The sequence below is a fragment of the Harpegnathos saltator genome, unplaced genomic scaffold, assembly GCF_003227715.2.
Source record: "Harpegnathos saltator strain DR-91 unplaced genomic scaffold, Hsal_v8.6 scaffold753, whole genome shotgun sequence".
NCBI lineage: Eukaryota > Metazoa > Arthropoda > Insecta > Hymenoptera > Formicidae > Harpegnathos > Harpegnathos saltator.
The window spans coordinates 50,417-61,569 of NW_020230597.1; the positions used below are offsets into that span (position 1 = coordinate 50,417).

Here is an 11,153-nt window from a genome sequence, read left to right on the forward strand (position 1 = left end):
TCGGTCGTAAAACGAAGCAATGTTGTTAGAGATATTCTTTCTGATATCGAATGTAGAAAGAAGCTGTGTTATTGGAGGTACTCTTTTTGACATTCCTATGTCAGTCGTAGATGAAAAACGTGTTGCTGGACGGACTATTTTTGACATTCCTATATCCGTCGTAGACGGAAGCTGTAATGCTGGAGATACTCTTTCTGATATACCTGTATCATTCGTAGACGGAAGCTGTGTTACTGGAGGTACTCCTTCTGGCATTCCTACGTCAGTCGTAGACGGAAGCTATGTTGTTGGAATCTTTTTGACATTTCTGTTGGTCGTAGACGAAAGGACCCCGCACAAACCTTATGGAAATTGGGTCCCAGTGAATTTGTCTGAAACTTGGGAAATGGTAGCTTCCGTCACGCTGATAAAAAGTTATCATTGCACCAAATTGATTTATAGCGTCGTTTAGGCGCTAGTGTTGTTTGAAAGTCAGGAATTGTGCGGTATTCTATGAGTAATAGAGGTGCACGATTCTGCCAAAAAAAATCCATTTTTCGGAATTGATATTTTAAAAAAAATCAAACAATCGATTATTCGCAAAAAAATATAATCAATTCTACAGAATCGATTTAGAATTTTGAATATATATATATTGTTGCACTCGCGCTCTCGGAAGCAAGCTCCAGGTGAGGCGTTCGATATGTCAAAGCAGGTCCGAAAAGCTAATCGTTCCCCTAGACAACGAGTAAACAATAAAGGAAAGATTCAGAGAGCAGCTGTCGTACCGAGCTGACGTGTGTGGCGAATCGGTCCGCGAAATTCTGTCGCGCAATATAGAGAAATTGTTTACGTTATCGCAAGCTTGTAAATAACGCATTAAACGCTTGGTTTTATTTTCCTAAACCTCGTGTTCGCTTCATTTGCCTGCTTTTTGGTGCGCTTGTTGCAAGCAAGCGCAACAATATATATATATATATATCATATATACAACCTCTTGAGATATTTCTATGTAGTAAACCTATATAGTTTTAAGCGAGGAGTACAGGGTACGTATTATGAACTTGTTCGGAATTGATTTCGATCGGAATAATTTGTTTTTATTAGAAAAGACTTCAGAAATCTAGGGAATAACTGTATTATTCCGATCGGAGTCAATTCCAAATAATTCCATAAAAGCCTTCGTACTAAAATTGGCATAACCATAAACATAATATGTATACTTAAGCCAAAAGACCAATCAGAACATTGCTTTAAGATTATGTACTCTAAAAGAAAATAGAACCGGCAATAAATCCGATCCGTAAACAGAAGTAACTAGAATCAGTTAAATTCGAGACTAGGGATGTCAGATTGAGCTACTTGTTCAAAATTGAACCGCTTAGAAACTAGATTTGCAATAAAAGAAGGGTCTTGTACGACTCAAATTGGGCTGAAGCAGCCTAATTTGCGACAGGTCGTACAGGACCTTTTTTTATTGCAAATCTATTTTCTAAGGGGGAGCGCCCGTTTCGACGCGGTGCAATTCGACATCACCAATCACAAGCCGATGCATCTAGAGGTTTTCGAGTGTTGACCAATCGGCATAGCTTGTGTCGAATCGCACCGTGTCGAATCGGTTCCCGTCCTTTTCTAAGCAGTTCAATTTTGGACAAATACTCCAATCTGACATTCCTCTTCGAGACCACCAATCCGACCACCAAACAGATGTAACAGCTCACTGAGCGCGAGAAGCACACACTTTTGCATGCAGGCATAATGCACAACGCATAACAAAATGAACCAATCAGAATTCTCATTTCTATTGCCACATTGGAAATGAAAAACTCTGATTGGTTCATTTACTTATGCGTTGTGCATTATACCTTTATGCAAGAGTGTGTGCCTCCCGCTTCATGGAATTGTCTGTGCGCGATTTAAAATGTTATAAGTTATAAGTATCCGGCGAGTGCCGCCGTGTTTAGTGGTTTAAGTTTAACTTAACAACATGTTATGTTGTTATGTTGTTAATATATACAAAAATAACATGGCACATTTTCTTTTAGCCTTATATTATTATATAAATATATTATATAAAGAAATAATGTATTAATTACATGTTTTTTTCCCAAAAATTATTTTGGATTGATTGAAGAAATAAAAGCTTCGATGCTCTTTCAGATAGTAATTTACTCCGTTTTTGGGAAATAAGATTACCGGTTTTACTAAACACTCTTTCTGACGGCACCGGCGTGCCTACTATTACAAAATACTTAATTGCAATTACATATAAATTTTGATATACATCCTTCACTTTCAACCAATACTTTAAAGGATCATCTTTTCTATCTAACAAAGCACTATTTAAATATTGTCATAATTCAGTAGATATACTCGTCGACTCCTTATTAGTAAATGTTACAGAAGCTTTTATTTCTTCGTGAATATTCCATATGTCATTTTCGTTATACCTGTCAACATTGTTTGTCAAGCGCTTTTCAATAGTTTCTCTAGTATTATTCATATTCTTTGTCAGTTTAGACACTGTGTTTATTGCATTTGCGCATTCCATTGCACTTCCAAAATGAATTTTTTTGAAATGAGGATCTAATAAAGTAGCAATACTAAGAAACTCATTTTTCTTTATATAAGAATTTGGTCCAAATCGGTAATTAACCTCCTGGAGAATATTTTTATGCAATTCTTTACTTATATCAGTGATAGGAATTTTTTCTTCTAAACGTTTTATTAAACAATTGGTTAACGGTATTATTTTACTACATGTCAAATACTGTTCTCCTGATAATTCTACAGTTATTTGTTCTAAAGGAGATAATATCTTAATTGCATCAATTATCACTTTTCTCTTTTCATGTGTTATCATTTCCAAAGAGGAAGTTTCACTTGACTAACAATGTCGACAACTTCTATAAATCTACTTAGCATATAAAAAATGGAATTTCAACGATAGTCCTGTGGGACAGTCCCGTTTAAGTTTTAAACATGTACCTTCAGTTTTTCCTTGTAGCATTTGTAATCGAATAAGTTCGTCAGATACACGAACGCTATGTTTAAAATGTGTCACAATATGTTTTACTTTAGTAACTATTGTTTGAAACCGAACCGACGATGCTATTGATTTTTGCGCAACTAAATTTAAACAATGTGCAAAACATGGAAGATGCCTGTGATACCCAAATGTTGTATGTATAACATGTTTTATGTTACATCCATTATCAGTAACAATACAAAGGATTTTATCATCTGGAATATTCCATGTTTTACATATATCATTTAAACCTTACCAAGATATCCACTGGTATGACGTTCTTTTAGTTTTTCTAAGCCTAACGATACAGCTTGTAAAGTAATTTTATCAGTATCAAGATAATGAGAATTAATGAGATGTTAAACTTATATAACTTTTGTTTGTAAAAGGATCTGTCCACACATCGCTGGTTAAACAAAAAAAGTCAATGTTATTAAAGCTATTTTTCAAATCCGAACTTATAAGTGTATATTTTGCATCCATAAGTGTTGTAATAGCATTTCTTCCTGGTGCTTTGTAAAGTGGTGCTACTGCTTTCAAAAAATTATTAAATCCTTCTGTTTCCGTGAACGACAGTGGCAGTCCACATTTAGCAATTATATATAATATATGATTTGTAATCTTATTTCCTTTTTGTCCTCCATCAAAAATATTAAAATATTATTTAGATAAGCTAAATGTTAAGATAGGTAAGTTAAGTCTTAATTTACTAATATTATTAGAATAATTTTACAGTTACAACATTGTAAACAGCGCTCCCAAAATCATTTAAAATATCAAAGATATATTTTCTGATTGGACTATTGACAGTGTTCTAAACTACATCGAAAAAAAGAGTCTACACTGTTTAGCAACTGACTATATAGTTTTTAAGAGCATTTTTAGTAATATAAATAATATGACGAAAATAGTAAATTTAAAACGCAATGTGTGAATGAAACGTTAATGAGATTACCTTAATAACAGATACAAGAAACACTGTGTTACACAAAGACATTTTATTAGCTACATATTATCTTAGAAGTTTTAGATAATATGTAGCCAGTAAAATGTTTTTGTATAACATAGTATTCCTTACTAGAGAACACTAAGACCCATATTTTTAACTTACTTTTATCGATAAAAGTACTTTAAATGTGATTTTTCTGCCAGTCAGGCTGTTTTTAAGCTATTTTTAAAGGCACTTTTGTCAATAAAAGTGGATTAAGAATATGAACTTAAACTTTACATTTTATATTTATTACTTTTGTCATATTATTAATAGAACTAAAAATATTACTTAAAACTATATATGATAAAATAAAAATAATTACCAGTGTATGAGGATACTTTTTTAAATGCTTCGTTTATATTTAATTCCTTACACTCACTTTTATATTTTTTCTGTTGAGGAATATTGCTAGTAGAAGGCTTATTATTTTCATCATTCATCGAACCATTATTTTCCTTATCTGATTGTTTTAATTTCTTTACAGGATTGTATTCTATATATGCAGAAGGATGTTTTTGTTTTAAATGATTTCTTAGATTAGTAGTATTACCATAATGTTTGTATATGCTTAAACATAATCGATATCGAGCTGTTATCCCATTACTTTTATCGAAATAACTTTTACAGATTTTTTCTCTTCAGATGAACCAACCTATGTAAGCAGATTATGATCAGTTTGTATACATTTTTTTAGAAAGACAACAAATCTCATACAAAATCTGTTCGATGATGTTGTCAAATTGCTGCCTGAAATCTGAGAGATTAAATAATATAAAATAATATTTCCAGCAGGAAATATTATGTTATTTATTAAATATTTTACTTACTGGACTGAGTTCTACCTGCTGCTCGGGGATTTTATCAGCTTCTTTGACATCGGATTCATTGAGGTCAATGACATTGGGGTCAATGACAATACAGTCAACGGCATTGGAGTCAACACAGGAGTCAACGACATCAGAGTCATCGACTTTAAATTCTTCGATATCATCTTCTATATAGAATTGAAACATGTTTATTCCGCACAGAATAGGAATAGGCTCTCGTAGACCAGCGCGATGCGCGATGCGACACACGATATGCGACGAGCGATATCCAATAGGTGCATTCAGTACTACAACCGCTCACTGAGCGCTCAATGAGCTTTTACATTTGATTGGTATATTCCTTTAGATTTAAAAATATACACCAATCAGATGCAAGAGCTCACTTAGCGCTCAGTGAGCGGTTGTAGTACTGAATGCACCCAATGAGTGTACTAATGTTCCGAAAACGCTGTACTCTCAATGGATATCGCGCGTCGCATATCACGTGTCGCGTCGCAAATCGCGCTGGCTGCGAGAGCCATTATATATATACTATAATCGTTTTCCGATTCTGGCTTAAAAAGTATCGATTTGTGAAAAAATCGATTCTTGAAAAAATCAAACCGACTCCGATTATATTTATTAAAATTTAATCGATTCAAATAATCAACTCAAATAATCGAATCTGAATCGTGAACCTCTAATGGGTAGCATGGGTAGCATATCAGCTGCATATACATATATACATGTATACATATGTGTGTGTGTGTATATGTGTATGCGTGTATGTATATGTGTATGTGTCATATATATGTATATATGTGTTCATGTATGTGTGTATGTACGGATGGATGCTACATGTGCACTCCATGTATACCTTCATTATACATTGGTACTCGTTCTATACACAATATTAGTGGCAAGACTAGATGTTAGTTGGGCTTCACATCTTCACATATAACGTATGTGTGGAGCCTCCTAAGGTTTTATATTTCGCCGCAACTTAAACGTAATTTGTACGGTACATGCAGATACCCATACCATATGTACATAAATGCTGCATATGATTTATAGGGTGTTATAAAACACCCGGAAGAGCAGAATAACTCGAAAAATATGAGTCCTAGAAAAAATGGGAAGTACTGGGCTTTTATGATTTTTTCCTGGCTATCTGATGGTGACCTTGGATTTGACCTTGACAATGACCTTGAAGGTTATTTCAAGGTCAGGTTAATTTTTTTAAATGGGACCCTATACTTTTGACCCCAGAAATAAAAAGAGCGGAAAATTTTACGTTCGGATATGACCTTGAACACTGCCAAATTTGACCTCTGAAGGTCACATAAAGGTCTAAGCTTGTTTTAGGCTGAAAACGCGAATATCTTCGAAAATGCACCTACTAGGGAGCAATGTTACGCATAAGAATAAGAATGTAGAGGTTAACGAGGGACATTCAGCCGTGACCTTGCCCTTATTCTCAAGGTTATGAGTTAAGATTATTATTAAGGTCAAACCGGACTTTTTTAGGACTGAAAATCCATACTTTTGACCTAAAAGTGTCAAGATTGAAAAATTTTACGTTCGGATATGACGTTTTCAACCTTGATCTGTCAAATACACTGTCAAACGGTCAATGGGGAACATTTTGAACATCTCTTGTAATCTTAGGCCGAGTTACAAGATGCTTTGCCTTCGGTGGCCGGGACTAACTAAACCTTGCCTTCAGTGGTCGGGTTTGAGACACCTTGCCTTCAGTGGTTGGGTTTGAGACACCTTGCCTTCAGTGGTCGCAACCATGAAAGAAGGAGGGCGTACTAGGTGGCGACGGGACGCTGTGCGTTCGGGACCTGCATCTTATTTTCGTTCCGAAGAGAGAAAAACATCGAAAGCGCGGCAGTCGCTAAACCGGGAATCGAACCCGCGTCTTTCACTTGCCGGGCTTGCCGGGTTTGAGACACCTTGCCTTAAGTGGCTGAGTTTGAGACATCTTGCCTTAAGTGGTCGGGTTTGAGACACCTTGCCTTCAGTGGTCGGGTTTGAGACACCTTGCCTTCAGTGGTCGGGTTCCGAGGCGCTTTACTTTCAGTAGACTTCACGATCAGTGAAGTAACGTAAAACGCATAATTTTGAGAACAAGGTCAATACAATATCAGTGGTTATACAGTTACAGATTGATTTTCAAGCGGAAACAGGAATAGATACAATATTTCTCAAAAAATGGTCCGAAATTGCTCCGTATATATTACTTTACGCAGAAAGGATAGAAGCATGTCAATCCTTGTGTGAGCTGAGAAATAGTATGTATCTCAAAGTACCTGTAACTTTCTAATGAATATAAATACCATAATTTTTTCATATAAAATTTTTTTATATAAAATCTTTTATTTTATTTTTGAAGTTGTTTTTAAAAATGAAGTAATACATGAAAAAGGAAGGGGAAGCTTAACATAACATAATGTAAAATTGTTTGCAGATGTATCTATAGAAACACTGAGCCTCCTCATACTTCCTTATTTATTTAAATACCATTATATAAAAAGTAGTAATAAAAAAAATGGAAACCATCTAAAGCAGAATGCGGAAAGTTTCATTTTTCGTGTTCCTGTAAATATTTTTTTTATTATATATAACAAAAATTTCAGGCAAATCTGATTTAAAATTCGAATACGTTATTATATCTTAAGGTCTTAGACCACCTTGACGCCCAAAAAAGCATGTTTTTCTGCAATTTTTTAAAATAAACCGTTAAATAAAATACAAATCGAATTTAATACAGGGTGCGTACGTATTTGAGGACAAATTGACATTAAAACTAATTTGTTCATATTTCTTGCAAAATTTATTATAATTCCATGAAATTTTTACACGACGTTAATTGACTCCTAGACTATACAATTACTCAATAAAATCCCCATTAGCGGCAATAATGGACTCAATCCGGGGTCGGAAACGATTGCATGCCCGAATCAAATGCTCTTTGTTCATTTTGATCATTGTTGTTATTATAGCATCCTTCAGTGATGAAATATTATTATGAGGATATTTATTGGTCTCCCGCTCAACTACGCCTCATACGTAATAATCCAGGGGATTAAGGTCTGGGGAGCTAGGTGGCCATAAGTTTGGGGTAATGTGGTCATAGAAATTTTCGGTCATCCAATCTTGTGTCGTCATGGCTTTGTGTGAAGGAGCAGAGTCTTGCTGGAATATGTATGGTCTGTCCCCACGTACACTATCAATCCAGGGTTTCACAACTGTTTCTAAAACCTCGATGTAGGTGGCAGCATTCACCTGAAGCTCCTGACGAAAGAAGTGGGATGACATAACATGTCCTTCATTGCTCACAACTCCTAAAACCATGACAGTTACTGGAAACTTCGTGTGCATAACACGGGGAACCTCTGAAGGATGTGAGCATAACCACCTGTCATTTCTCTGATTGATTTTTTGGTCTTGGTCGAAATTTTTTTCGTCAGAGAAAAACCATAACATGTTAGGAACTTCAGGGTGCTTAAGCTTGTTCAAAAGACGTTTTCCTCGGATAAGTCTCTGTTCCCGAATTTGTGCCGATATAAACTGTCCTCTGCGCATAACGTAGGACGTATAGCGGAAGTTTTCGTGGACAACTCGACGGATTAGGCTCTCAGAGACATTCAGGTCCCTCGCAATGGCCCTCATGGACTTTGGAGGGCTTTCGTCAACGATCTCTTCCACTTGTTGGACAAATTGTGTATTTCTAGTAGTGTCCGAACGTTCCTCATGTTTTTTGCGTTTTGTAACAGTTTCTACATCGCCAGCTGATGCTTACAATTCACGACGAACCTTATGTACGAATGATCGGGCGCAATTGAGAAAATTGGAGATTTCTAAATCGGTGTGTTTCGCGCATATAGCGACGATAACTGCATGTCTCTTCATTTCTTGCGTTATTTTATAGTCCTCCATTGATGATCTGACAAGAAAAAAGACAAACAAAATTGTTCTCCAGAAATTACATTCACATATATGAGTGTCCTCAAATACCGTACGCACCCTGTATTATAAATATATAAGTGTTGGAGTATATAACAAAAAACTTTTTACATTTCTAAAGTGCAAAATGGCGGCGTAGGAGTCATCCACTTTTGCGCCTTTTTAAAAAAGGTTTCCGTGGCATGTAGCAAGTCATCGGCATTTGAAACTGGAACAAATTACAAAATTTTTTCATAATCTACATTAAATTAACTAGAAAAATTGACTAGAAAAATATATAGGGATATGACAAAAAATTGATTTTTATAAAAATGGCGAGCCTTTGAGCCATTATTAATAATGGCATCTCTTGTTTGAATGCTCGCCATTTTTATAAAAATCAATTTTTTGACATATCCCTATGTACTTCTCTAGTCAATTTACTAGGTGCGCAACTAAGTTTCTGAGTTTTTTGATCAATGAAAAATGGAAAATTTCAAGAAAAATACAAAAAACGGTTTATTCAAAGTATCGTCCCTCGCTAGCTACACATTTTTGCCATCTCTCTGGCAATACATGAATTCCGCGACGATAAAACGACGCGTCTTTGGACCGGAACCATTCATCCAACCAATTTTGCACTTCTTCGAAATTGGCCAAGTGTTGCCCAGTCAAGCCATGCTCCATTGACCGGAATAAGTGATAATCGGAAGGGGCCAGGTCTAGTGAATACGGCGGGTGCGGTAGTAGATCCCATTTCAGCGTTTTGATGATGTCCTGGACGATGGAAGTGCAATGACACGGAGCGTTGTCGTGCTGCGATATCACTTGTTCGTGTCTCGTGTCCCATTCTGGCCGTTTTTCGAGCAATGCATGGTTCAAATTGATCAGTTGATGTCGGTATCCTGACGGAAAAAATTTTACAAATTTGTACAAAAAATAAAAATAAAGTACAAAATCGACCAACAATAAGTGTCAGAATCTATGAAATTCTATATAAATTTACAGTGTTTAAAAAAATCTACTTGAATTTACAATGTGCTACAAAAATCTATATAAAAATGCTAGAATTGGAACACTTTTATAATTTGTTGTATTTTTCTATTGTATACTTGATTTATAAAATTCTCAGCAAAACTACGTCAAACTACAAAATACTGATATTCTACAAATTTCTATGTCCATAAAAGTACAGTATACTATAATGAAATGCTAGAATTAGAATTTTGTAGATTTTCGTAGTTTCCGGTCGAAACTTATAATTACATTGCTACGACTTGATCTACAAATTACAGGGCAAAATTATGTCAAATTACTATTATTAGCGATGTTCTACGTATTTTTATGTCGAAATAAGTGTTGTATAAATAAGGAAATGTTACAATGGAAACAGCTGTGTAAATTTTTTTTATGTTTTGTGAAAATGCGTAGTTTATATTGTATTTCCAACAATATGTACTTGAATAGATGTTTTCACAAAAATTGTTACAATGCAGTATACTACTTTTTGTGTACAACAATCCATGTTTACGAACAATAGTATATTGTATTGTGAAGATTTTGGTAAAAACATTAATTGATTTACATATTGTTACAAATAATTATAATATCTTCAATTACCCTTTTCCACCCCAAACAATTAAAAACTGATAAAACAATTATTTTTAGTTAAATATATAACTTTGTACACAAATCTACCAATATTTATTCAATATTAATAACTTCTTCAATTAAATGAATAACATTAATAATAAATAATTTTTAATAAATTTGTGTACAAATTTGTATTATTTTAGTGAAAAGTACAAATTTTAATTAGCAGTAATTATAATACATTGTACAGCCGTAAAAATAAATCGGTATTTGCAATTATATGTAAAAAATTGTTATATTTTATGGGAAACTAAAAGCTGCATTGGGTTTAAAATTACATAGTTTTACGATATGAAAATTCTTGTAGATGTGCATAGATATTTCTAAATATTTATAATATTCTACAAAAAGTAAGTATTTTTATTTCTACAGACTTTGCTGTCTTTCAATTTTTAAAATTTGTACATTTTTGTAATTGCTTCTATAAAATTGTAGATTTTTACAAAATGTTACTTGCAATGATTTCTAGGTTATAGAATATTGTAATTTGTGGTATTATTTTGTACAAAATTCTACAAAAAAACAAATTTCTCTACAGATTTACATCTGTATACAAATTTCTACAGATTTCTATTTTTAGTAAAAATTTGTAATTTTTTATTAAAGTTTTTTCCGCCAGGGTAGCGATGCCCATTGACGGTTTCGCCCGGTTTCAGCAGCTCATAGTACACGATTCCTTTCAGGTCTCACCAAACGCAGAGCATTGTCTTCTTTCCGAAGCGATTTGGCCATGCCGTCGATGTTG

The 11,153-nt window shown here is 34.3% G+C and overlaps 1 protein-coding gene across 1 annotated transcript; it reads right to left on the reverse strand.

Annotated features, from left to right (window-relative positions):
* Nucleotides 1-2,880: 2,880 nt before the first annotated feature.
* LOC112590217 (zinc finger BED domain-containing protein 6-like) lies at nt 2,881-3,700 on the reverse strand. The gene is made up of 2 exons (XM_025306098.1): nt 3,358-3,700; nt 2,881-3,258 (listed from the first exon to the last, which is right to left on the reverse strand). Exons 1-2 carry the CDS (start codon nt 3,488-3,490, stop codon nt 2,894-2,896), a joined length of 498 nt encoding a protein of 165 aa, XP_025161883.1. The 5' UTR covers nt 3,491-3,700; the 3' UTR covers nt 2,881-2,893.
* Nucleotides 3,701-11,153: the final 7,453 nt, after the last annotated feature.